This window comes from Haplochromis burtoni, unplaced genomic scaffold (assembly GCF_018398535.1).
Source record: "Haplochromis burtoni strain Fernald_Lab_line unplaced genomic scaffold, NCSU_Asbu1 Contig_378, whole genome shotgun sequence".
Classification (NCBI taxonomy): domain Eukaryota; kingdom Metazoa; phylum Chordata; class Actinopteri; order Cichliformes; family Cichlidae; genus Haplochromis; species Haplochromis burtoni.
Window position 1 is genome coordinate 397,232 of NW_024582739.1, and position 25,239 is coordinate 422,470.

Consider the following 25,239-nt stretch of genomic DNA (forward strand, 5'->3'; position numbering starts at 1 on the left):
AAACTCTGCTCTGCGAGAGCATGCTGTATGTATGGATGATAAATATAATGGCCTTTCCTCAACTCTAAAATTTGACAGGAATCCAAAGTCCTTTTCAACTCTTTATTAATACGCCCACGTGTTTAGTGACAACCATCAGCTTCCTGCCTTTTTTGTTTTGTTTTTTTAATTCAAGACAAAAAGCAGCTCCCCCCGCTTTCTTAGAGTTCATTCATTGGCTAGAACTTAATATCTGCAGAGGCTGTTTCACGAGCAGAGGCTGTTTCACGTGTAGCAATGCCACACAGAAACAGAAATATGTCAATGTATCCAGCCACAAATGGCATTTACGAGTTTATGTGACAAAGTATCGTTTAACACTTGAACATCTAGGGGGGAAAAACTTTATGGGAACATCAAAGTAGCAAAACCCACCAATTAAAACTGAACCGTGTGTCACATAAAATGCTGTAGGTGTGGGTGGAAGAAGCCACTCTGAACATACCTTTCCCCACTAAGAACACTTAAATTATAACTGAAAACTGTGCTTGAGATCCTCACAGATGCCAACACTTGTCAGCCTCTAAAGTGGCCGACCCATCTAAAATATCCTGCTAAAATAGCAATGCCGCAACGTGTCGCGATAAGAAGTCATTTCCTTTTGAAGAGCTTTTATGAGCGTGAATAATAATAGAGCCAGTTGTTGGCTGTCCTATTTCATAAGGAAGCAATGTAATCAAGCTTCAATTAACCAATAACTAAAATGGGCTCATGCCCTCCAGCTGTCTCTCTCAGGACATTTTACTAGCTCCCTTTTTTTTTTTTTTTTACTTTAAGGAACCCATCCAAACATAACCCTTCATCTTCCTCACATTGTGCACTTCATCTCCATATGGGAGGGAGCATCACATGTGTCCAGCATGAAGAGGGCTATGAATCTCCCTCTTATGGATACATGTCACATGCTTTGTTCGCAGATGTGGAGGGGACGGTGGGGGTTTCCTTACTGATAGAATTAACATGTGGAAATGACTAACCAGCCTTTATGTTTCTAATGTGCTTCGAGTGTTTCGTATTTCTAGGGAGGCCCCTTTCTAAAGATATGATTAATTTGCAGAATATAGTTAATTTTCCCTCTGAGGGATAATCCTGGCGTGCAGCATCATTTGTGGACTGTTTTGGCTAGCTCCTGCGTTGGGTGTGTGGTTGCTACAAATGTGTATGCATGCGTCCGTTTGTGCATGCATGCAAACATATGTCTGCCTCTGTATCACCCCTGTGTAACCACCTCTATGATGGGCTAATTGGTTTAGCAGCCAAGGGGCCAAAGGCCAGTGCAGCATAGCAAAACTCAACATGAACCTGATGTTGAAAGGAAGGCTTCGCTGCTATAGGAGGGAAGCATGTGTGGGACAATTGCTTTTTTTTTTTTTTACCACACACGCACACTCTACACTTAGGCTTTTTCACTTAACGAAACTCACAGCATGCGAAAACAAAATTTTTCACAGCGTTCTGGGCCACTGTGCTTCAGACTAGAGGAGCACCAGAAGTAATCTCTTACATTTTAACATATTGTGAGGCCTTCTTCTGACGAATGTCACATGCTATTACATTAATCTAGAATATTGAATTGGAAGCCTTTATGCACTGTGAATAATATACACACTGTAATATTCAGGCAAGCCTCAACCTGCACTATCAGCGGCCCGCTCAGTATGGTTTGTGGAGCCTACTTTGTGTGGGGATCTGAGGGGATCGTTTACCAGTTCCAACCCCATTACTATTCATGAGATGGGTAGGCTAGGGGCGAGGGATTAGGGACTCCCTTGGTGCTTGTTGTGCTGTAGGCTCGGGCTCAGGCCTCAGGCTCCGGGACAGGGGCTGTCTGGCAAGGATGGTGGGTCTATTATCACCCTGGGACCCGTCTGTCCCACAGCAGAACACTTACTGGCAGCGCCAGCTAATGGAAACTGTGTCTCTTGTTCCCTTTCTCCTTTTTTTAACCTCATCACCCTCCTGGTATCCTCCCTCCCCTCTGCTCTTTAAAAAAAGATGGGGAAGTTTCTCCCCTTTCCTATTTCAAAGTTGAAATGGTGTATTTCTATTGGCATCTTTACCGTGAAGTGCTGGGATGGCACTATACTTGCAAAAAAAAAGTACTTTCCCTCAACTCTGTCAATGCTTTGATCCTCAATTTTCCAAGTTTCTAACATCCCCCTCCCCTCCAGGTGATGAGTATCCTGAGTAACCCTAGTGCTGTACCCTCCCAGCCCCAGCACGACTTTTCCATTTCCCCCCTGCACAGCAGCCTGGAGAGCTCCAACCCCATCTCAGCCAGCTGCAGCCAGCGCTCTGACACCATCAAGAGTGTGGACAGCCTGGCTTCCTCGCAGTCATACTGCCCTCCTACATACAGCGCCACCAGCTACAGTGTGGACCCCGTCACTGCTGGCTACCAGTATAGCCAGTATGGCCAGAGTAAGTAGACCCTGTATGTGTATACTGTTGTTGTTGCATAAGCAAATACTTTCATGTTTTTGTGACAAAAGCTGGTCGTTCTTCTCCGACCCCCTCTTAAGCTGACTACATTTAAAAAGCCTATGAAGTGATGCCCAGTTCCCAGGCAGGAGAGCCTCCTGACCTTTGCACCCTGGTCGGTGGAGGCAGACACGTGCTCTTGATAAAGACTCCACCACCACCTCCACACCACAACCATCCATTTACAGAGCTGCCTTAGTCACACCCCACTCCACTTGGATGGGAAAGAGAAGAGGGCCACTTCAAAGAACGGCACACCCTCAGGGGCCACAGTGTCCTCTTGCCCACCTCTCTTTCCCTCTTTCTCCTATTTTGATCACACATGCACACACCCTCAGGGCAGGAAAGAGTTTGCTTTATTAGATTAGCATAATTGACTGATGCTGTCACAGCCATTCACAAGAGGTAAAATGAAGCCCACTTCCTGAACAAACCAATGCAGCATTGGCTAGCTGACATTTGTTTGTATTTATTTTCAGGTTCTGGTGGTGATCTGATGCTTTTGTGCATCTGGTGATTTTCTTTTCCGAAATGTGTTTGTGTTATGCGTGAGTGCGGGCGAGCGCGTGCCAATCTGTCACGTTTTTGTGTGTGCGCACCAGTGTTTTTGTCAGCAGCAAGAAACTGATGGCAGTGCGGATGTGAGCTGATGTGAGGTTAATTAAGATGGTGATTGAGCACAGTGGATGGGTAATGAATGGAAGAGAGAGGAGAGGAGCTGCTGTCTGAGGATGAAAATGATCGGCCATGTGGAGTGTGGAGGGCATGAAATCAGAGATGCCAAGTGTAATGAAGACTGGCACACAGAACACACACGGGGAACTGTCTGAGTGACAGCATGGAGACTTTACCAGGATGCACATGCTCTGTGCCAGCAGCATGCCAACCTCAGACAAGGGACAGGGGAGGGGTTTTTATCTTTCACTCTCTCTGTGTGAATTGTTTTTCATTTGACTCATTCTCTTCTGCCACAACTTGTTTCAGCCTTAATCAGAGGAATGAAATGAGAGTGAATAGGACATATGTCCCAGGAATCTACCACCTGTCTAACGTTTGTTTGTTTTTCCTTTCTGTCTTCTTTTGTTTGTTTGTCTGTGTGTATAGCTGCTGTAGACTACCTGGCTAAAAATGTGAGCTTGTCCACCCAGAGGAGGATGAAGCTTGGAGACCACTCGGCAGTACTGGGGTTGCTGCAGGTGGAGACGGGACAGGCTTACTGAAGCCACTCGGGACAAACCCTGCACCTCTCTCTATTTCGCCCTCTGCCACCCTCCTCCATGCTCCATCAAGTCTGGACTGCAACTCCAGCTCGTCTATCTGCAGCTCGGCCATGACATCAGTGAACAGACGCGCGCCCTCACTCTGTACCAGAGAAAGTGACGCTTGTGAGAGAGTGAAAAGTCCCTTTTCGGGAATGGAGCTAAACTTTTCACACCACCAGGCGGCTCTGCACCCTTTCTCCCCACCCTTTGGGCATAATTGCCCGCTTCTTGTACTCATGTCCTAGCCTCAGACCTGTTTATTTTACTCAGTGGGCCAAAAAGGACCCCCAGATGACCAAAGGATGGTCAACTTCATTGGCCCAGATTCCTCCTTGTCATGGCTGCAGTCCAGCACACATTTAGAGCCATCAACAACATGTACTTTTGACCTTGCTGTTCATAGTAGTTAACAAAGCCAATATCATTTGAACGACTCTTCTTCTTGTTCTTTTTTGATATTGTTAAGACTATTGTTGCTGTTATATGATTATGGTTAATGTGATTTCTGTTGTTCTTTGATTCCATTCGTATCTCTTTTCTCCGTTAGATGTCAGTGTGTAAAACACAGAGAATGACTGAGATGATCTGGGAGCGATGCATGTTTGCGTGTCGACACACAGTCACACAAAAGAGGATGATTGTTTTCCAAGCTGCTGTTCCTCTGCCTGTTCCCTGAGCTCAAATATTCGTGAGCGATTTGACCTTCCCACTTTCATATTCGTCTTGACATTCCTAAAGAACTTGGCCATACTGTGGGAAGTCTGGCTGGCTGGATTCTGCAGGGAATTAAAGCAGCGTTTTGGCGGCCAATAGCTTTCCCCTTGTAACCTCCATCCCATCCTTAGTGGTGGTCCATAGGGAGGAGGGCATTGTTTGCAAAAACAGGATTGGGGAAATTAATGTATTTTGAAATATGGACCTTGCCAAGCTCAACCACCCCCTCATACGAACACACACACACACACACACACACACACACACACACACACACACACACACACACACACACCTCCCCATTCCTCCCAAATCCCATCTGCCAGGGAATCCTGTGTGACTTAAACAGTGTGAAGCAGATTAAATCACACGAATATAATGTCAAAGCTAATTCACAGTGACCCTTCTCATCACTAGCCAGTATTTCAGTTTTTTTTATAGCATAATTAGCACATTTTGTAAATGCACACTGTGTTGGCTTTCCACCTTTCGACTAAATTCCTTCAGAACATTCCTCAGCCTCCATCTCCAACATACTATAGGCATTCCAGCATTCTCTGTTATGAGATTAAAAAGTAGACAAGCTGTGCCATTCACATGCACTCTGGAAAATCATATAATCCAGTCAGTTGTGAAAGGGCACAGGTAACTCCGCTGATTGGCCCCCTTCTCTGGTTTGGACCAGAGCCACGTCTAATCCTCCACTTTCACATACTCACCCAAATGTACAAAAAAGACGAAAAAAAAAGTTTAATAATAGTGGATATGAGACATTTGTGTAGCACGCGTTGTTGACTTGATCCAGGACCAGCTGTTCCCTTGAGATGTATGTGATATTTTTCATTGACACCAGTGTGATTATTATGACAGTTAATGCTCAAGAAAGGATCTGGTCCTTTGTCGCCTTTAAAATCTGAAAAAATGTACAGTAGCTGGAGCAGATTGTGTATCGTTTCTTTATAAAGAGTATGTTTTATACTAAAACAACACTATGTTGAGTGGTAGGTAAGCAAGGGATCTGTGGAAGGAAATGTTTTGGTTTTCTTTTTCTGTTTCCTTTTTAATGTATTTAATTGGTTTACTTGTTTCAACCAAAAGTTTTGAGTCTGTTTTTTTTTTCTGACCCAGGTAAGAATTGATTTGTATAAATTAGTAAAATATAAATTCCACTGAAAATGTTCCAATTAAAATGACATTTAAGAGGGTAAAACTGAGCTTGAAGGAAAATGAAAGCTTGGTGTCACAGACAGACTCCCCCTGAACCACAGGACCGCTGTATATTTAAAAGTTGGCTGAATTAAACATCTTCAGGGTGTTTTTGACCGCCTGTTTTACAGACTGAGTATAAAAGCAGGCCAGCTATCACTGGACCAAGGACCTAACACACCTGAGCCTTCGGTGTGTGACTCTGCCAATGGACCAGCGTGATGATGATGATAATAATGCCAGAGACAACAGGCTTTCTACTCTGGGAATTTGTTGGATTTGTGGACCAATAAGACTTCAGGAGAAAACGTCAAAGTAATGCTGACTCCGCACTGAACCGCAGCAGTTGCTGCTCCAACTGCTTCACTTAGACGCCTCACTCATGTGTATATTTTAAAAAGGAAGAGTTTTAGAATTGTCTTTAGTGTATCAAACCCATTTCTAACACTCGCATCAATAAACATTTGGGTATTTAAGGCATACAACTCCTTCCCTCCCAGCCCTCCCCCCTCCCTCCTCCCGTCTGTTTGACCCTTAACCTGTTTAGTTGCTTTTTGACATCTGTGCTTTGCTTTACTCCTTTTTCTGTTCCGCATGTGTGTATATTATCATGGTATAATTTATTCTGCTGTATGAAGTATTAGAGTAGTGGGAAACTTGTATTGGTATTTACTACCTTCAGCCTGTTGGTGTGTTTACTGTAACACTGGCGTAACTGTTATCAATTAAAGATCCAAAACAGAGTTGAGCCTTTTGTCTCTTATTTCTGTCGTGTGCAGGTTATTTTAACGTTTATTATGAGACGAGTCAGTAATGAGCCTTTTTATTTATCCATTGCTTCTTTCAGTTTTTACATGTACTACATATGTACATACATATTCAGTATAGACAATAACCATTTTATCCAGCCAATCAAATATCTGGTTTTTCCAGCCTTTCTCCCATTTATATAATTTTGGACTGACTGACTGACTTTGATTAGGTAAGACAAGCCATTTAAATTGTGACCTTGGGCTCTGGGAAATTGTGGCAAGCCTTTTTAGTATTTTCTAAGATTTAAAAGGGCTAATAAAATAAAAATAAATTGATGGAAAATATATTTCAGACAGATTAATTACAGGCCTGGTGTAAATCTGTGTGCATCTGCAAAATCTTAAATCAGCCCTAACCGCATGCTTGTAGTCTGAGCATGTAAGTTCAAGCACATTTGCGGGGGTCACCAGTGACTGTTCCAGCGATATGATTAGAGAGTGATGAGAGCTCAAATGTCCCAGACGAGGAGACGCAGACTGAAAGTGTGTCTAGCTGCAGCTGTAGGAAGTAATTCATTCTACCCGCTGACCAGCAGCGCTCGCCTCTCCCTCCGCTTGCCGGGGAATGCAGTCTGCAAATCTCTGCGGTATGGTGTGAATGTAGGGGAACTAACCGGTGTAGTGTGGAAGCATCCGCTGTGCTTTATATTACACGTCAAAACAGTGGAGCTCATTCACTTGTAGCCATCAGGCACTGCTGGGGGTATGTCAAACCCGCCTTAGGTACGTTCATTCATTCATTTAACAAATCTCAAACATGCTGGATATGTGTGCAGTCGCCGCAGCAAGAAAATCTTCCTACATAGTCTTGTCTAAACTAGTAAATCATGCCAAGATGCACCGTGAGAGATGTATATTTACTTTCTGTACGCCACAAATTGACAACAAATACTTTGCATTTTATTTGCAATTAAATGTGAACTAATCAAAGGCATCACTAATCAAAATTATTAACATCATCACCATCAAATTGTATTAGCAGATAAATCTGAAGCTAAATGAAGTCAGTACTGCTTGTGTTATCAAGGGGTACCTATCATTCCTATTTCATATTTTCATACTCAGTGAGTATAAACTGATACATAACGTTTAGGATTCCCTTCACAGATTCAAATCAGCACTGAAATGCAGCGTTATCGCCACGTTATATCATCAAGGCTCAGTTAAATTTGATGCAAATGTTAATTCTCTTGAATATCTAATTACAAAACATATATTGTGGGGGAAAAAAATAGTGTTCTTAGGTGCTGGATTAGCATGCCAATGAGGCAGGTCAATTAGTTAATCGATTTCAAAGCAAGTTTTTGATATGAGTTCATTCTGAGGAGACTGGGGGGCTTTCAATGGATCCTCTGAACATATCAAATATGCATTGTGGCTGTTTGCCTGCTGCGTGTCATCCTTCATATATTCCTCTAAAAGTTTGTGTTCTGGTTGTCCAGATTAGACCTTGGCATGTGCTACGGTTGTCCCCTTTGCTCCAGCTTGTCTCCTGAGGTGCCGGCCTGGGAGTTTTGTCTCCCTCGGGTCTGCTGTCACTCAGACTGGACGAGGTGGCAGCTCAGGCAGTGGTGTGTGGGAGAGCTTTATGACATTTCCCTCATCTCCTGCTTTGATCCCCTAATTGATTGACTACAGGAGCAGAGGATAAACAGAGCCCACAAGAGCCGATTCCACTCGCCTCTCTGGAGTGGTTTAGATAAAGTGTAGAGGCCCGAGCACTCCATTCCTCCTCTCCCCTCCTCTATATGGACATACGGCCATTGAAGGTAGCTCTATGCCATGGTAGCTTAGCTGTGGGCTGTGTCCTCAGGCCCAGTGCTTGCCTACTGCCCCTGTGCATAAATGGCTGCCGGTAATGGGGTTGTTTAGATCACAGGGATGGAAATGAAACTCCTGAGCCTTGCTGTAGAGACCAGGAGGCCCTATCACTCATGCAGCAGTGATAGAGAATTCACAGCGTCAGCCTGGTCATACTTTCAGAATGAGCCATGGAATAGAGGCTCTGATTCAGATCTTATTTAGGACCCAGCTCCTGAACCTGGCCATGCTGTGATAAATAACCTTCTGCTGAAGACTCAGGAAAGCCGTGAAGAGGAAGAACGCAAACAGCCAGTTAAGAAAAAAAAAAAACAACAAGCCAAAAAGTCTCAGATTTAAAGAAAATGTGTGTTTGAAAATATGACTTTAGAATGATTTAAACCAGATATGATAATTATATTCTAATTTTTCAAATTTGTCTTCAGAAAGAGTTCAGATCCGTGTGCAGGTATGCTAAGAAATGATTAAGAGATGCTCTGGGGTCTTGGTTTTATTCTTTGAGATTATGTGTCATAGGGAGTAAAAAAGCTCCCAGCTGTCGCCATGAAAGCACTTACAGTATAATAATCCCCCAAATCCTGTAATTATGCCAGCATACGCTGTGTACCTGAGCCTCAGCTTTGTGCTCGTCACCTCAAGGATCCCACTGACACAGACACAGACGCACAGCTTGCCATGCACATATCTCCTTCCCAACCATGTATTTTGCATAGGGAGAAAATCTTATTTTCAGAACATTTTAGGTATTTTGAATTTCATGGTTACCCCTCTCAGGTATTATAGATAGATAATCTGTCATGTATAAGTAAAAAAAAAAAAAAAGAAAAAATCAGGAGCTCAAATAGGGGATTGTCTGATTTACCAGGAACCAAAATTATAGAATCTTTCACCAGCTATATTACATTTAATCAGCTAAGTAAGATCAATCTTCAATTCATTACATTTTATTCATATAGAACCAATTCAGATTGCAATACTTGAAATGCACATGTGCACATATATGCACATCCATGCACACCTCCCTTAATTCATTTTTTTTAAACAAAGACAAAAAAAGTCCAAGTAAAGTTGTAAATCTAAGAAATCAGAGCTAGATAAAAATCACTGTGAAGCCAAGCTTGATTTACATTTAAAATCTGAGCTGTGTTCTCAAACTAATTAATATTAATAACAAAAATGGAAATGAGTGCAGTGGCGGCCCATAAGTGAAGAACAAACTGGGTGCATTCAGTCAGGAGATTCATATACAAGCCCTTTCTCAGGAGAAGTGGGCTCTAAACAGGCGTGACGGCAGGGCATAGACCGCCATACACAGAGACAATTTTTCTAGATAATAGCCTATCACGCAGGATACAATTTAAATTAAAAAATGCAATTTTCACCTTGAAATGAACAAATGATTACAATTTCTATACAAATTAAGGCATCCAGGCTGTGCCTCAGTACTGTGCCAAGGCCATGAAACCTGACATAATTACCATGAAATACATTTTCAAATATTTGTATTTTGTCCATCGCTTTAAAACATGCCACTCTGCCTTCTGTGGGTTTGTGATCTCACCTTCTGGGGGAAATACATAAAAAAGAGAGAAAATCATCAGAGATGAAAAGCTCTTCAACAGGAGAGATAAAAATGTAGGGGGAAAAAAAAAACAACCTCCCATACACACAGTAAATCAGCGCAACTCGGCACAGCGCCCCTGGAGCTATCTCTAAAAGCCAAATTACTGCTACTTATCTAAGGAATCATATCTACTAGTTATCTGCTCCTGAGATAGGTTCCTCTCTCTCTCTTGTGCCTTGTGCTCATCGCCAGAAAAGCTATTTATTTGTGATTACAGACACCCTTTGAATAAAAGATGTTTGTGTTTGAGATCCAAAGTTTTCGCAGATTCTGAACTCCTCAGATTCTTCAGAGAGGAGAGTATTGAAGGCAGAACACCTTATTTGGGCAGGGTTGCTGGGGGTGGTCTGCTGCAGAGAGAGGGATGAAAGTGTAGCCGATGGGAAATATGAGACAAGACCTCAAACTTCTCTTACTCTTCATATCACATATGCTTTCAGAGGGGATTCATACTGAGATGAGGTGTCGAATTGACTTTAAATGCAGAACCTTATGCTGGAAACACATGGAGACAGGAAGTTCTGGCAGGTATTTTGTAGAAAGCTGCCAAAAGCTGCTAAGTTTGGAGTTTTGGGGAGTTTCTCTTCTCGCAGATATTAATGCCCTTAACTAGGAGGAATCACAGGAAAGCAAATTTTTAATGCGGTGGTACAGAAATGCAGTTAAAAAGTGTCTAATACTAGCAGTGGGTTTCTTTTGTCCACTACAATCTAAAATAGTCCAATGGCAATCTTTTTGCAGGGCTTCAAAACATGTTCACCTCCCCTTAGAAACACTTAACAACATGTGCAGTAGGGAGCGAACATTTTAAACTACTACACCAATATATATGCTCATTCCCTAAGCAAAGCAATGTAAGTACAAGACTCAGAGCTATTATACAGTTTACTAATCTTAAATGCCTCTTTTTTCCTTCCATTTCTTCCATTCCCTCTTTTGCCCTCCATCTGTTGAAGTCCCTCAGCCAGAGAGGCGCACATCAGATTTCAATAGTTGACCTCTTAATGCTGAGGTCAGTGCTGCACCGGCAGCGATTTCACACTCAAGATGAAAGGGAAATGAACACTGAGGATGCTGGGGTGGGGTGGGGGGTGACATGGGGCCCTGACCACTTTGGCCATTGCCACTCTAACCGCTTCACTGCACCGGGCTGGAATCTGAGGTGAGTCCAAGAAGAGGTGCTGAGATTGAGGTTTGCCACCTGTATAACAATAGGCGAAGCCACCGACCTAGACTAGATATGCACCGATTGTTTTTCTTTTTTCTCAGCAGCGATAAAACTTAGTTGCACTGTTGATTTCTGGTGCAACGAAGGAACTAGTCAGACGACAGAAGAAGACGCACATGAAGTAACTCCGCTAGCATCTCCAGAACTGGAGAGATGAGCTCCTATGCATCTGAAACTCCTACGAGAACTCTCTGTTGTCACAGTCGTACGAGCTACTGAACCCCAGCATATTGTTCTTTTCCACCAATGAGCCCGGGCCCCGATGCTCGCCCTGATGTTTCCCGTCAGACTCCCAGCCTGCCCGCCCAGTTACAAGCGCTCATTACCGGTAGATTTCTCAGAAGCCATTATTGAATGAACACTGAGACAAGGCTAGCAGTGAATGGACAGTTTGGTTACACCGCCATGAGGCTTGAGCTCCTCAGAGTAATGTACCGCTTAAGTACCTGTCAGCTTTATAAAGGAGGGAGTAGACTGTGTAAATGTGTGTGTAAATAGAGTGTCAGATCAGGACCCCAGGGAGTGGAGGTGGGGAGCGTGCATGTGTGTCTGTGCATGTGTATGCTCTTTTGTTCGGCGGTGCATGTGTGTGTTAGCGAGTGTGCATGTGAGTGTCACAATAATGATCATTTAACCCTCCTCAGCATTCCCCAGGGCTCCACGTTCCCCTTTCGACTTCATAGTGCTCCAGGCTCTCGCTCTCTCTCGCTCTCCCTCTCTCTCTCCCTTTGCCTCTTCTGTCTGCTTCTCACGGCTAGGCACAGTTGGGGAGCAGCTCCTTATTCATTCATGAGAGAAGCACCGGATAAATAAAAAGGTTCATTACTGTGCTAAAGTGTTACTAATGACATGTACCTGCCACTGAGCACCTCCGAAAATCTAATGTGACACACTAGAATGGAAAATCTATTCTGCTGCACCAAGGCCTCCAATGGCGCTAGCACATACTCTATGGAAATTTCTCTCCGCTTGCCCTCCAATTGTGTCTCTCTAAAACCAATATTTACAATCCCATAGCCATTATGTCCTACTACGCCCTCTGCGCCTGCTGTTGCGACCTTCATATTAGCTGAAAATTGGACTTTGCAAACTTAGCAGGGGAGAAGAGACTCTTCACATAGATGAGAGGGGGCAGCACCAGGAGACTCAGCATGAGGTGCGGGGTCCTTCTCGACTCCCCTGCTGCCCCAAACCCTAAACTGACAACGGCCAACTAAATGCCAAACAAAAATACAGTGAAATCTCTCCATGATGCATGCCATCATTAAGTCTCCTCCATGTAAATGCTGTAATAATAAAAATGCTAATAAAAGACACCCTGAGTGCCTTTTATTCACCTTAAGGTTACACTGTGTTTCACTTGAGACGTGACTTCTCTTTTGACACTCATAATGTGTCACCGGATCACCAGCCCTAGGTTCATAGACTATGCAAATAAGCCTGATGGCAGCATTTAACCAGCAACTAGACAGAATGCTTTTGTATTCATCTGATTAATGTCAGCAAATGCAGACATAAAGCTTGACTGACAGGAGGAGGTCTGGATGAAGAAGCTAAAGCTCCCACAGTAACAAACTGTCTTTGATGACACCTCAGCTCTACTCCTGCAAAAGCAACACCCATTCATTTCCCTGAAATCTTGAGCTTGCTATATTATTTAAAAACGGATTTTGTTAAAAAGCATTTTCACCTTTATTATCTTTAAAAATATTATGACACTTGCGATAGTTCAAAGAATCAAAATCAAACAGCAGCTGTTTCTGGGATGTAGTACATTTGGCTCTGCAGGATTGTGCATGCATTCATTAGGTAGACTATTTTGCACATCTGGAGATAACATTGGGGAAAATAAACAGATTAATTGATGAACTGAGTTCTAAGAAGTTGCAAATACTAAATGCATATAAAAACAAATGTCAGAGTTAAACCGACTCTTCAGTTATGGCTCTCATATTTACAGAGTTAAGAATTCTGTCGTTATTTTTGTGATTAAGGACACGTAATCAAAAAAAAAAGATCCTTTCTGCAGGACGAGACAACAGCTGCCCTGGTCCAAACAGATTATATCGTTAGCTGGATAGATGTTAACTATGTTGTACGAAAATGTGATGTTACAGATAATTAAAGAGATAAGGTTTTCTTTGTACAGATTTAATGCAGCTCTTTGATGCAGTGCAAATGAGCTACGACTTAATCTTTAGAGATACAAAATGTGAAATGTAAGGGGGGGGGGGGGGGGTGTCCACATGTTTTTAATGCACACAGACTTTGATGTGTGTCTGAGGTCTACTCCACCTGGATTTGCTATATGATAAACCCAACAGTACAAACAATTTCATTATTTCCCAAAGTATTTATTGTTGTACAGAATAACTTAGGAATATACTAATCCCTAATCCATCTTATTTAAATTTTTAAACTTTTATCATTTCTCATCAATCAAATGCTTTAACCAGCTCTTGGGAGCTTTGCAGAAACACCAGCGTCAGTCAGCTGTGGCTGTGTTATTTCTCCCAAGCTGAAATACTTGTTGCATCTTCAAGAGCTCAGGGTCTAATTGAATCATGACTTCCATCAGTGTCTCAGCAGAGTCTTAAATGACTGTTTGCTCAACATGTCTGCCCATTTCCACTGATTAATTCATACGAAGCCAAACAAAATGTTCTGCCTTGTTTATCATGTTAAATCCAAGCCCTGCAGTGTTCCTGCAGTCAGTCCCTTATCAGAATGAATGTATTTAGGGGGAGAGCAAAAGCAATGGAAAGTCATGTATATATATATATATATGCATACATAAGAGTGATACTTAGATTGCAAGAAGTTTTGCAGTTTTTCCCCACAAAAATTTTTATTTTTTGAATTATTTGTTCTATTATTAACAATTAAACAATCTAGTATACTGTCAGGATAATGTATAACAAATATCCCTACATAATATTTCATGAAGTTTACAGCAGTAGCATCTACATGCTCCACTGTTATATGTGAGGATGCATATCATCAAATACACCCCAGACTGTAAAATTGTAAGCAAATGAAAAGATCTCAAGAAGTGAAACGATTTACCTGTAAACACTAAACAAGACTCGTTGCTACTTGCGATGAAAAAAGAAAGAGTAGTGAAACATCACAAAGCATATTATACACACTTGCATGCAGAACAGGTGCGTCTTGGCTTCAGCCTAGTTTAGATACATAGATAACACAGATAATGTGCATCAAATTATTAAACTATTAAATATTAGCATAGATCATTTAAAGGCTCTAGTGGTCAAAGTGGTAAGACAATGTAGACTAACCACATGATTCACCTGCATTTCTGCTACAAGGGAGATGAATCAAGCTCCTATTGTTAAGTTTGATCAGTAGTCAAGGAGAAACCCGGAGTCGGAGGGTGGATCGGACATGAACATTTGTGCCGAATGTTCTCTGGATTGGACACAGCTATAACTGTGGCTTCCTGTGAAAACTGACTTATACAACAACAGGCCGGTACAACAGAAACTTCCACTTGAAAGCCGAAGAGATGAAGTGGCAATTTGGTTAATCGTGTTTCTCTTTAAGCCTGGACAAACTGTGTCCTTGTACTGCTAAAATGTGCCAAGTGTTCTGAGCTGTACTTGTACTTGACAGAAACATGGCTTGTAATCTGAACATGGGCTCTAATCAGCCTGTAAAGCACGCTCCTAAAAACACCTATCACAGGCTACACGTGTGCCATTGGGGTGTGTGTTTGTGTTGCAAACACAATAGAAACACAGAGATCAATTAGCCTCATGGTAAATCATTGTACGGGTTAAACACTCAGTGGTGTTGTTATATCACAGACCCTGTGACAGCCACCACAATTATCTCCCCTCCCAATGCTTCCCAAGGGTCCTATAAACCACATTAGCCACTCTAGGCTGGCAGATCGTTCAACGAGGACCTCCTCCTCTGAACATCACTACAGCAATCCGCCAAAGTAGCTACATCCAGGATTTGACACAGCTGTAAATATTAAAATATGATGATTTCATTACGATGTGCCCTCGCTGCATGAAATCTGTGGATTACTGGAGTTGGTTGTTTGTCTTTATTTTAAATGTCAGCCACAATCACAAAGCAGAGCTGTCATTTATTTGCTCACGTTCTAGAAATCTAAAATCAGGCCTTAATTGAGCATACATCTGTTATAGTGTTACTTTGAATAGCCAGCTCAGTTCCTCATTCAGCGGGCCTGTTCTCTCAGTGATTGACTTTTCCCTCAGCAACCCCGCAGCAGATAAAGGAAGAGAGCTTAAACCTGTTACTGTCAGCTTCTCACCTGGATCATAAGAACTCCTGCTCGGAGCATGCAAACCAATATCCTCCTATTCTTTGCACAGCCGCCCAGGATTCGCAGCAGTAGCTCTTCACAAAGACCAGGGCTGAGCGACACTCCGTGTTATCTTATTGAGTTACCTGTAGCTAAGCTCTGAGCGAGCACACACAATGGCAGGCAGTTAATGACAGCACAAGGCCTAACCCCTTGTCCCCGGCCTTTCCCTGAGCCTCATTTCCGCGCGGCGGCTGCCATTTCACAGCTGTTAGCCACAGACTCTCTTTGTCATGATTAAGGACAAATTAATAGATGCCTCCTGGTAATCAGCTTTCATTAGGGCTGTCAAACCGTCAGTGGCATTCGCTCAGTGCACTGGACACGGGATGATCACCTCCCAGTTGGGAGACACTACAGCTGACTGTGTGCAGCTGTAGTGCTGCCTCTCAGCTGCTGTATTTGTGTGCTTGGTGTGGCTAAAGTGTGGGTAACCAGTGCATTAGCACGCTCCTTCGTGGCACAAGTGCTTGTAGTTGGTGCATTAACAGTGCTCCGTGTGGAGCTGCAAGATGGAGGTCATCGTGGGAATGACATAAAGAGTAGTCTTTCTGCTGGGTGTAATTGGCCCCAGCATGCTGAAAATGGACTGTGAAATGTAAGGGGGGGTCAAATAATTGATTTTCCCCCGAATGCAGAATCCAGGGCAGGGCTGTTTAGTGAGTAATTTACAAGAGCAGTTCGGCCCGGGCTGACTGGCATATCTGTTGAAAGTTCCCAGGGGCATGGGAATAGATAACACACACCTGAGACCCTGGAGCAGATGGACAGCAGTCACTGTGCTACTCAGAGGGCAGAGAGGATTCACATCAAACTTACTTCCACACATATATGTATGCAGAGGGGTATGAGAGCGCATGCACACACATACTCTGAGGATGATGGACACAGGCTATTGTATATAGAAATAGACTCTCTCCCCTCACTCTGTGCATCTCTCCTTCACTCTCTCTCTCTCTCTCTGCAGCATTTCTGAAATTGATGAAATAAACTCATCAGACTTCCAGCAAGTTTGGCATTGTGAGAGGGAGCTGAAGTCATTTCAGTATGTAGATTTCAGACTTAAACCCATAACTGTGTTGCGTGGTGCATGACCACCCCCACCTGCTGGAGAGAGAAGGCTGGGGTGTGCATGATGGGATAGGGACGTCTGTAAGACAGGATATAGCCTGGCCCTCTATATGTTTAGTGATTTCTCAACACCACAGCCTAAGGGAATTAAGACAATAGCCTTATGTCAGATAGTATAATCTCATGACAAAATGGCATTTTATTTCCTGTGGGCTCGAATACATGTGTAAGCTAATTGAGGAGAAACGGCGACTTAGCCATCTGCATGGCTAAAATTGGTTTCATCTTCCATTTGGAAAATTTCTCGTTAACTGAAAAAGATGAGTGACGATTGTCAAGATCCATCATCTCAGTAATGTGAATTTATGGGGAAAAACACAATGATTAGCTATTGTTGCATTGTACCGGAGTCATTGCTGTCAAAAATGTAGATGAGCAATGCAGAGCTGGTATATTGAGCTCATTGCAAAATGACATTTGTATGGCACGCACTCTGTGCTCTGCAATTTTCTTAAGCATCTCGGTAAATTGCACCAAACAATTTTCAAGATCAATTCCAGCGTCAAAAACAATGCACATAAATCCCATTTCTCCAACCCATATTGTGTTGGAGAGGGCCCCTGTGTTTGCATGAAGGTAATTACAGTGGGATTTGATGTTGTGGTGTGCCCAGAATTCTCCAGCTTTAGATCAGGCTCAGGGTGCTCCACCCCATTAATACTCCATATGGGGAACCCAGCTGTGATCAGAATTGGAAGAGCGGGAGGGGAAATCGATTTCATTTGCAGGATTATTGATGTAACCGAGATGCAGTTTGTATGAAACATAAAGTCTCATTTCAGAGGTTATGGATAAAACTGGATTGTGGGGCTGGCTGTTTGTTTTATTCAATGAAACATTACAAAAACAGAGAAGTCAGTATACACAAAGCTGTACAGTCGGCACCCGCATTGCACCACATTAATGCTATAGAACAAGTTTTCTTCTCTTCTTCTCTTCTCACATTTACCTGCTTAAACTGAAACAAACTACTAAATATAAGCCACTGATAAAATGTCGGGAAATTATTTTCAAAAGATTGCATTTTAATGGGAGACTGTGGGAAAATTAAGCAGATAAATGTGATTTACTGCATTGCAGGAGGAAAAATAGGGCTCAGCGCAGCACATAATGTTGGCACAAGTGACCCAGCATTCTTTTTCACTCTTTGCCAACTTCCCGCTCCACCTGTTCCCTACATTTTTTAGGGAGGCTTTGTAAGTCAGACTGATGTGAGGTGATCACACATACATTAAAAACAATATCAGACTTTCCCAGGCTTCAGATGGCCCAGCAGCTGGATCTTTCAACTGAATCCGTCCCTCTTTCCAATTATTCCTCCTCCTTTCTTCATTTTCTGTGTCCAGTGGAGACCACTGTAAGTTCCCACTCGTATAACAGCAGCAGTTGGAGTGATGGCAAACCAGATGGGAAAGGGTTTTTTCTCTTTCTGTGTTCACAGCACTCAAGCGATACCAGCAGCAGGGTCAAGATAAGGTAAAGTTCTCTATCATCCTGTCATCAAATCACAAAGCTTTCCACACACTACTTAATAGATAGATATATACAGATAGAGAAGTAAATTCAAATATGGTTAATTGATGTAACAGACAATCAGGTTTCCACGAGAAAAAGTATAGAAGAAAAAAGTTCCAAAAAAACTGTGAAAGTGTGAGAAAGGGTTTCAGGTCTGGACCTCAGACAGGCCAGGTTTGCGCTTATACTCTCATACTACTGGGTCATGCTGTATGAATACATGCAGACTGTTGTTTGGCAGTATCTTGGTGAAGTAAGCAAGAGCTTCTTCAAAAGGAAGGTGTAAAAGTATGTATATGTAGTAGAAATGGTACCCTCACAGATGTGAAAGTTACTCATACAATCAGATTTGCTGGCTTGGAAAATGTGAAGTCAGCCCTGTGAATGGTCCCTCTTCTTCTTAGCCCAAACAATCGTCACATTTTTACAATTTTATTGGTCAGAACCACAGAACAGCTTGTCATTCAAACACCATCCATCTTGAATGAGCCCCAAGACTTCTCCAGAGAGTATCTGGATCTTGTTTATGTGTTTTGAGTTTTTTTTTCTATATCTGTACTGGTTGAGTTTGAAGTTTAATTTGTGGATGCAGCAAGAAACTGTTTCCTGAAGTACTCCTGATCCCATTCATTGATTTAAACTATAGAATTGAGTCTGTTTTCAATGAAGTGCTGCCTGAAGGCCCAGACAGCCAAGCATTGGTGCAGTATGGCCTTTTCATTTGCATACTGAGGCTTTTCTGAATTCTCTAAATCTTTCTACCAAAACATACATGAAACCAAACACAATAAATCCTTTGGATTTTTACACTGAGGAACATCGTTTTTAAAGCATTTAACAATACATCTATACATTCACTGTTGCCAGTGAATTATGTTGCTAATGATTTATTTCACAAAGGACTATGTTTTGTTGCTCCCATCATTTTTTCTGTTTTATCTAAATCAAATCAAAGTAAACAAGTATTTTTCACAACCATCAGATTTTTAAAAAACTTTGTACTATTTTTGGTTAAATACAGTAATAATGATTTAAATGTTTTTTCAATGCATTGTTGTCTGTTTTTATTTACATTTTGCAAAGTCTGCAAAGTTTCTTGGAAAAGTGGTGGTAAACTACCATCCAATCACATCTGCAGCCCGTAACTTTAGTGTACAAAGTTGGACAAAGTTCTTCCATTGAGAGGCTTCACCCGAAAAGTTGTCCTTGTTCAGAGCAGATGTTCGGGGCGTTCTTGTGCCAGTGATGGGCAGTGTAAAAGCAGGCTTACACATGTTCATGTCACCATATTGTTACAACTGGAGGAGGAAGTTATGTCATTGAGCCAGCTGGCTCTAATATGCACTGCCGCACTGTGTGAAAAATATAGAGCAGAGGTGGAGCCAAACTCAAACTTGGCTGAGCAGCTTACAATATTTCTTACTTTGGGTTTAGGGTGCTGACAGGCATCTACAATGCAGTTGTTGTTTTCTTTTACATAGTTTTTACAACTTTTCATAAATATGTTGCTAATTTAAAAACATATATACATACAGGGACATTGTCAATACTCGTTGTAGTTTGTTTTTTTTTTCAACAATAATTGTGGGTTTAATTACCAGGAAATGGGCTTGTTGCAGATGATAAAGGAAATTGCTGAATTCCATCACAGACCATTTGTATTTTGACAGGGAGAAAGCTGAGCCACGTGAAAAAAGAGAACATGCCATATTTGTGGGGCATGTCTGTGAGGGGCCGGTGTTTTGATATGGGCCTGTTTGGAGTGAGAAGGGAAAGTGGGCCCCTGTCTGGGAGCTTTGTTATGGAGTTTAGGTCTCCATCTACCCTAATAAAAAACACTTAAGCCAAACAACCCCCTCTCGCTCTCCCTGTGTCTGATCCTGGGAGCTACCTGCAGGCCCTCCACATTTAATAATACCCTCCCCCTTCTTCCAAACGATGCAGGTTTAGAGTGGCAGCACAGAACTCTGGGAAGACAGCGTTGTGTCCATATGGCACGAAGGGTGTGGCTGGACTCCCTGCAGCGCCTGTTTCTCAACAATCTATCAGCACGAAAAGTGTTTTCAATAATGATATTTTCTGGGCATTTTCCAAACTTTCTAGATTTTAAACACACTTTAACTGACACATTTTATGTTTATTTTTCCCTCCGCTTCACTCTGTTTCACCCAGGCTTTTTAAGGAGCTGCTCTTTGATGGTGTTTATGGAAGCAGTTTGAAGTGGGCTTTTTTTCCCTTCGCCAGTGTAATCCCGGGTTTCTGTTGCACACAGACCCTGATTGAATGAACAGGAACGTAATAAAAGACTTGTGCTTTTGATGGCGTTAAACCAGAATAAAAAGTGGCATTTTTTATTTGTTTTGCCTCGTGCTTGATTCTTGGTAATGCAGACAATCAACAGGGTAGAGGAGTTAAGTGCATTATAAATTACTGAGAGGGAGCCACCTCGCTCTTGGAGCTCATCCTGATGCTGCTGCTGCCACTTTGGGTTATGTGAGGAGTAAAGTACTTTAGCAAAGACCGTGGAGCTGCTCCACAGCACTCCTTTGCATATCAAATAAACAGCAGGGCATGATGGCACTGCCAACCCAGACAGCTATGTTATATGTACACACTGCACATGCATATGACTATAAAGGTGCCATTGAAATCTATTGAATTCCTCCTATGATGCAGGTCATGGTGACACAGTGTCTGAGGGTGAAGTGGTTTGTATGTGGAGTATATACAGTTCTCGTGAGATGTCTCGAAAGGTGATCTTTACCTACAGGATGTGACACTTTTCATTTAAATAATCACAGGTGAATATGGTAATTAAAACCAACCCGTTCACGGGGAATATAATCGGAAATTTTACACAAAGACACAAAAGAGATTTCGTATTAACCAAAGTGTGCGCCCGATCTCTGCTTTCATGTTTTAAAATTTCATTGTGTTTATAAATAGATGCATTTGAATAGTGCATGCCTTCACTTACAGTAAAAAAAAACAGTGGGGGGGGGGGGTTTCAAGATTTTCATGCTGAAATCCCATGTTTATAGTCCCTTTTTTTTGTGTCCTCAATCCACAAGGTAAAGATCCATGACTCTTATTTTCATAACAAAGGTTTTCAGGGTCCAGCAAACAAACTGTTGTATGGATGTACTATTGATTTCACATTCACACGTCCAGACTTAAAGGGACTATGGGATTGCCCATGAATCCCAAATCTGTGTGCTACTCACAGTCTGTCAAGTTGACATCCACTCTCCTCTGTAAACTGGCAAGATTATTCACTCAACAGGATCTCTCTGCCTTTCATCCTGCAAACTACAGGCCAATCCAGCCGCTGACAGCCAAGTGATAGCATACAGATGGAAATGAAGGCGAGCGGGGGAATGGTGCTGTTTGTCAAACACTGGAGAAAGCTTCTGGGTTCAGGGAGTAGATGTCTGTGCCAGACGGGACCTCAGACTCTGATTTCAGTTAGTGTGAGGTTTTAGTGCACAAAGTCTTATACTTAACACAGTTATCACACATGTCGTATGTAGGCTGCATCTGTAATATGATATACGATCTGATTAGATCAAGATATACTTTATGATGTCGAGCCAAGTGCCATAACATAAGTCGGTGTTTTTGCAAAGAGCATTTTGAACTTTCATATTTAATACTTAACGTTACCATGGCAGAAAGTTTTGGTCAAACAGTTTTCTGATGCACGAGAATCAGTCTCTCTCTCTTTAATGTCTCCGACTCCTGCTGTATCCTAAATAGCCTGTTGCGAGCAGAAGAAGGCCACAAGCTGGAGGAAAAAAAATCAGTCTGCTGAGGACATGTCATTCGTGTCAGTTATTTGTGGAAGTAAATTATGTACAGCCACTGCGTTGATAACAATCATATAACAACTAAACTGGTCTCAAACCTGATACGAGCAATATGCGCTGTGAAATGTATTTCCTTCTCCTTGGGCAACAGATATTATGCATTCTTGCCTGTAGTCCACCAAGCACTACAAAGAATGTATTCTGCCCGTTCAATCATAACGTTGGCTCCTGCTTGGAGATGCTCATTGTGCTCTCTGGATCACAATTCACAGTCACTGGAATGAAACCAATCTGAGCTCCTTTCAAGATAATGCAAATAAATATCAGTCCTGATTTGCCTGTTTTTTTCATGACTTTCCTCTCTTCACTCTCTTATCAACACTCAGAGCATTTCTGCCTTTCTTAAGGGTCGAATGAAAGGTCTCTCTTTTCTTGAGAATCAAGGCGGAGGAGAAGCCTGGTCCAGGACTGATTCATGTCGCACACACTGGTGGGATGTTATGCATGGATAATTGATTGTCGAAGCAGCATGGCCACTGTTGGATCTTGATGGTGCTGCCGAAATGTCACCTTACTGATGTTACAGAGGCGCCGATATTAAAAAGCCTGGTCTCAAAGACTTCCATCTGAGCGCACTCCTCTCCCACTGTGTCTGGGAGAGACAGCACTGTTTGTCAGGCTTCTATTTCAGAGAAACAGATCTTGCATTCGCAACCTTATCTGCACAGGACAGTGCACCCACTTCCAGAAGTGCATTGAACATTTCCAATCATAGGGATATATCATTCTCCTTTTAAAGTGGAAATCAAAAGTGTGGGAATGGTGAGGGGGAAAAAAACAGACATAATTGAGATCTCATAGGATTTATAGTTTGCCTCCTCCAAAACCCAGAAAAATTACACTGCTTGCTGCAAATATCCCCTTCAATAACAATAAAGAATCCATCATTTTCGTGGGAATGTTTTTATACCAATTCGAAGAACTTTTATAGGAAAATTGTTTGGAAACGTCTCAGACATTAAGTCAAATAATGTGGTATGCATTTATATAAAAGTGGGGGATTAAGTGAGCGGAATCCGGTTAATTTCAGAGTTAGGGTGGTGTACCGAAAGCCGAGCAGGGACTGGTAAACTGTGTTAATCTATAAAGGCTTATGCAGGTAAAAATAGACTACACCTGCATGCTTTTTTAACAGAATAATACTTTGCAGAGGGAGACCATTGAGTATCCAGTTCCATTACCAACTAATGGAAAAGGGATTTTTTACCATCAGTTTTGGCTTCCACACAACATTCAAAGAATGAAGCTTACCGAGGCCATCAATTCAGGGGCCTGAAGAGGAAAAAACTGGACAGAATATGATTTTTTTGGTAAATTTGCTGCACTATGAATTATGCTCAGCTCTAAGTACACCACATATGTATATGAGTAATTCCACATTCAGATATGAGCACAGCAATCGAGCCGTGATAGCGTCCACTGAATTGTGAAAAGTTACAAAATATTCTGAAAATCATATATTTATTTTATAATCTGTTTTGTTCCATTTCTCCCTATAAAATCAGTCCTGAGCATTTTTTTTATGTACATATGTTCTTAAATATTAAACACATTGTGTTATTTAGGGTTTAAAGGGACAGCCTTTTTCTTATTGTGCCTCTCTGACATACTGGAACAATTCTTAACTCGGGGCTTCCCCCATAATCAAGTGTGAATGAACATGTAAACTTAGCCAAGTATTAACAGAACGCGGCCTTTCTTTCATACGCAGCAGTACATACTGCTGTGTGAATCCTGGCTGGCGTGACAGAGGTAAAAGGCAAACAGCTTGAGAAGTGAAGAGGACCCAAAACAGACAGGCGGGAACAGACCATAGTGCTGGGCAGAGGGCTACAGCTGAAAAGGGAGAGAGGAGCATTAATAGACACCATATGTCTGCATATTCGGGGGTCTCCAGCGTAAATTTCATTACCCAACGCACAAAATGGACCATCTAAAAGACGTGTGTAACGTGGCCTGAGACAGCTACCGTGTGAAAAGTGGGCCGTTATGTGTGAGAGCCATGGCCTGATCTGTCACGCTGGGGTTTTTAAGGGAAAAATGGGGGTAGCAGCTGTTTGGTTCACCTGTCCTGTCCTGTACACGGCTCTCCATCAAACCAGAGGCTACCGTCTTTGCCGGCCTGCACCCGCAGACATGCACCTTCACAGTAATGTCAGATGTAACACTCCTATCTAATGTGACAACATTTACAAGACCACAGGCCCTCTGTTTGTCAGACTTGTACAATTATATGGTGTTCCATTTGTATAAGCACTGGTTATAGTGAAAGAGATATCCATAAACAGAAAGTAAGGCCTTAAGCCTGCATGATCTGTATTAAACCTTGTTTTCCACCGGATGGTGAGTAGGATAAATCAACACAGAGAACCAGCGCACTGTCCTTGCAGTGGACGTTTAGGATAAAGTACACGATCGTGTGTGGGGGGGGGTTTAACGCCTACTAGTAAGTTGGAACTTTCGCTCAATATGGGAAAGTGTTTAGTGAAAAGATGCTCACCGTGAATATGTGATTGAATTATATTTAACTGTTTGCACATATGTTCCCTTGTATAAGGGGGAAAAGTTACTACAGCACTGCTTAAGCCATGGATTATCTTGCTGCGTCCTCTGCTTCTTTAGCATCAACACGACTTCACCCACACAGAGTCTATCACACATCCACAGAGCTCCCTGAGAGAGCGTGGACCTTAGGGAAGCACAAGCGGGGGGGGACCTCGACAGCGCCGAGTGGATCTGAGCAGGGTTGTGGTTGCGCCCATGGGCATGGCCCTCTCACTCTCTGGCAACCACTTTGTTAGGCACACAACACTAATCCTCCTTGTGTCTTTATTGCCCTCTGTGCAGAGGAGCAGACCGGGGCTGAGGCTGGGGGGAAGCACCGCTGCAGGGCCAGTATCATCAGCATTCCTGTTTGAAGATAGGCCACACTGTACAGCATTAAGACATCTAATAGAGGCAAGCTGAGAGCAAAACAGACTGGTACTCTCTGAGACAGAGAGTGGAGAATAAAGGAAAAAAGAAAGTCCTCAAATACACCCCCCATCTTTCTCCTCCTCCTTGGATAGGGGCATAATTTGAGGATAGGCAGATTACTGCAACCAGAAATGACTGTGAGGCAATTCTGGTCCATGTTGTTACACACATCCAATAATCTAAACAACACATTAATGTGCTGCCTTA

General features: G+C 42.4%; 1 protein-coding gene across 3 annotated transcripts in view; it reads left to right on the plus strand.

Moving 5' to 3' along the window:
• The window catches only part of pax7a (paired box 7a), a 43,807-nt gene extending 37,368 nt beyond the window's left edge, over positions 1-6,439 (plus strand). For 2 of the 3 annotated variants that reach the window (XM_005943635.3, XM_005943636.3), the window contains exons 8-9: positions 2,211-2,460; positions 3,625-6,439. In XM_005943635.3, coding sequence (XP_005943697.1) covers positions 2,211-2,460; positions 3,625-3,740 — 366 coding nt within the window. In that variant the 3' untranslated portion in view covers positions 3,741-6,439. Of the gene's footprint in view, positions 1-2,210; positions 2,469-3,624 lie in introns of those variants that run through there. The other variant, XM_014340522.2, reaches the window with a different exon arrangement.
• Positions 6,440-25,239: the final 18,800 nt, after the last annotated feature.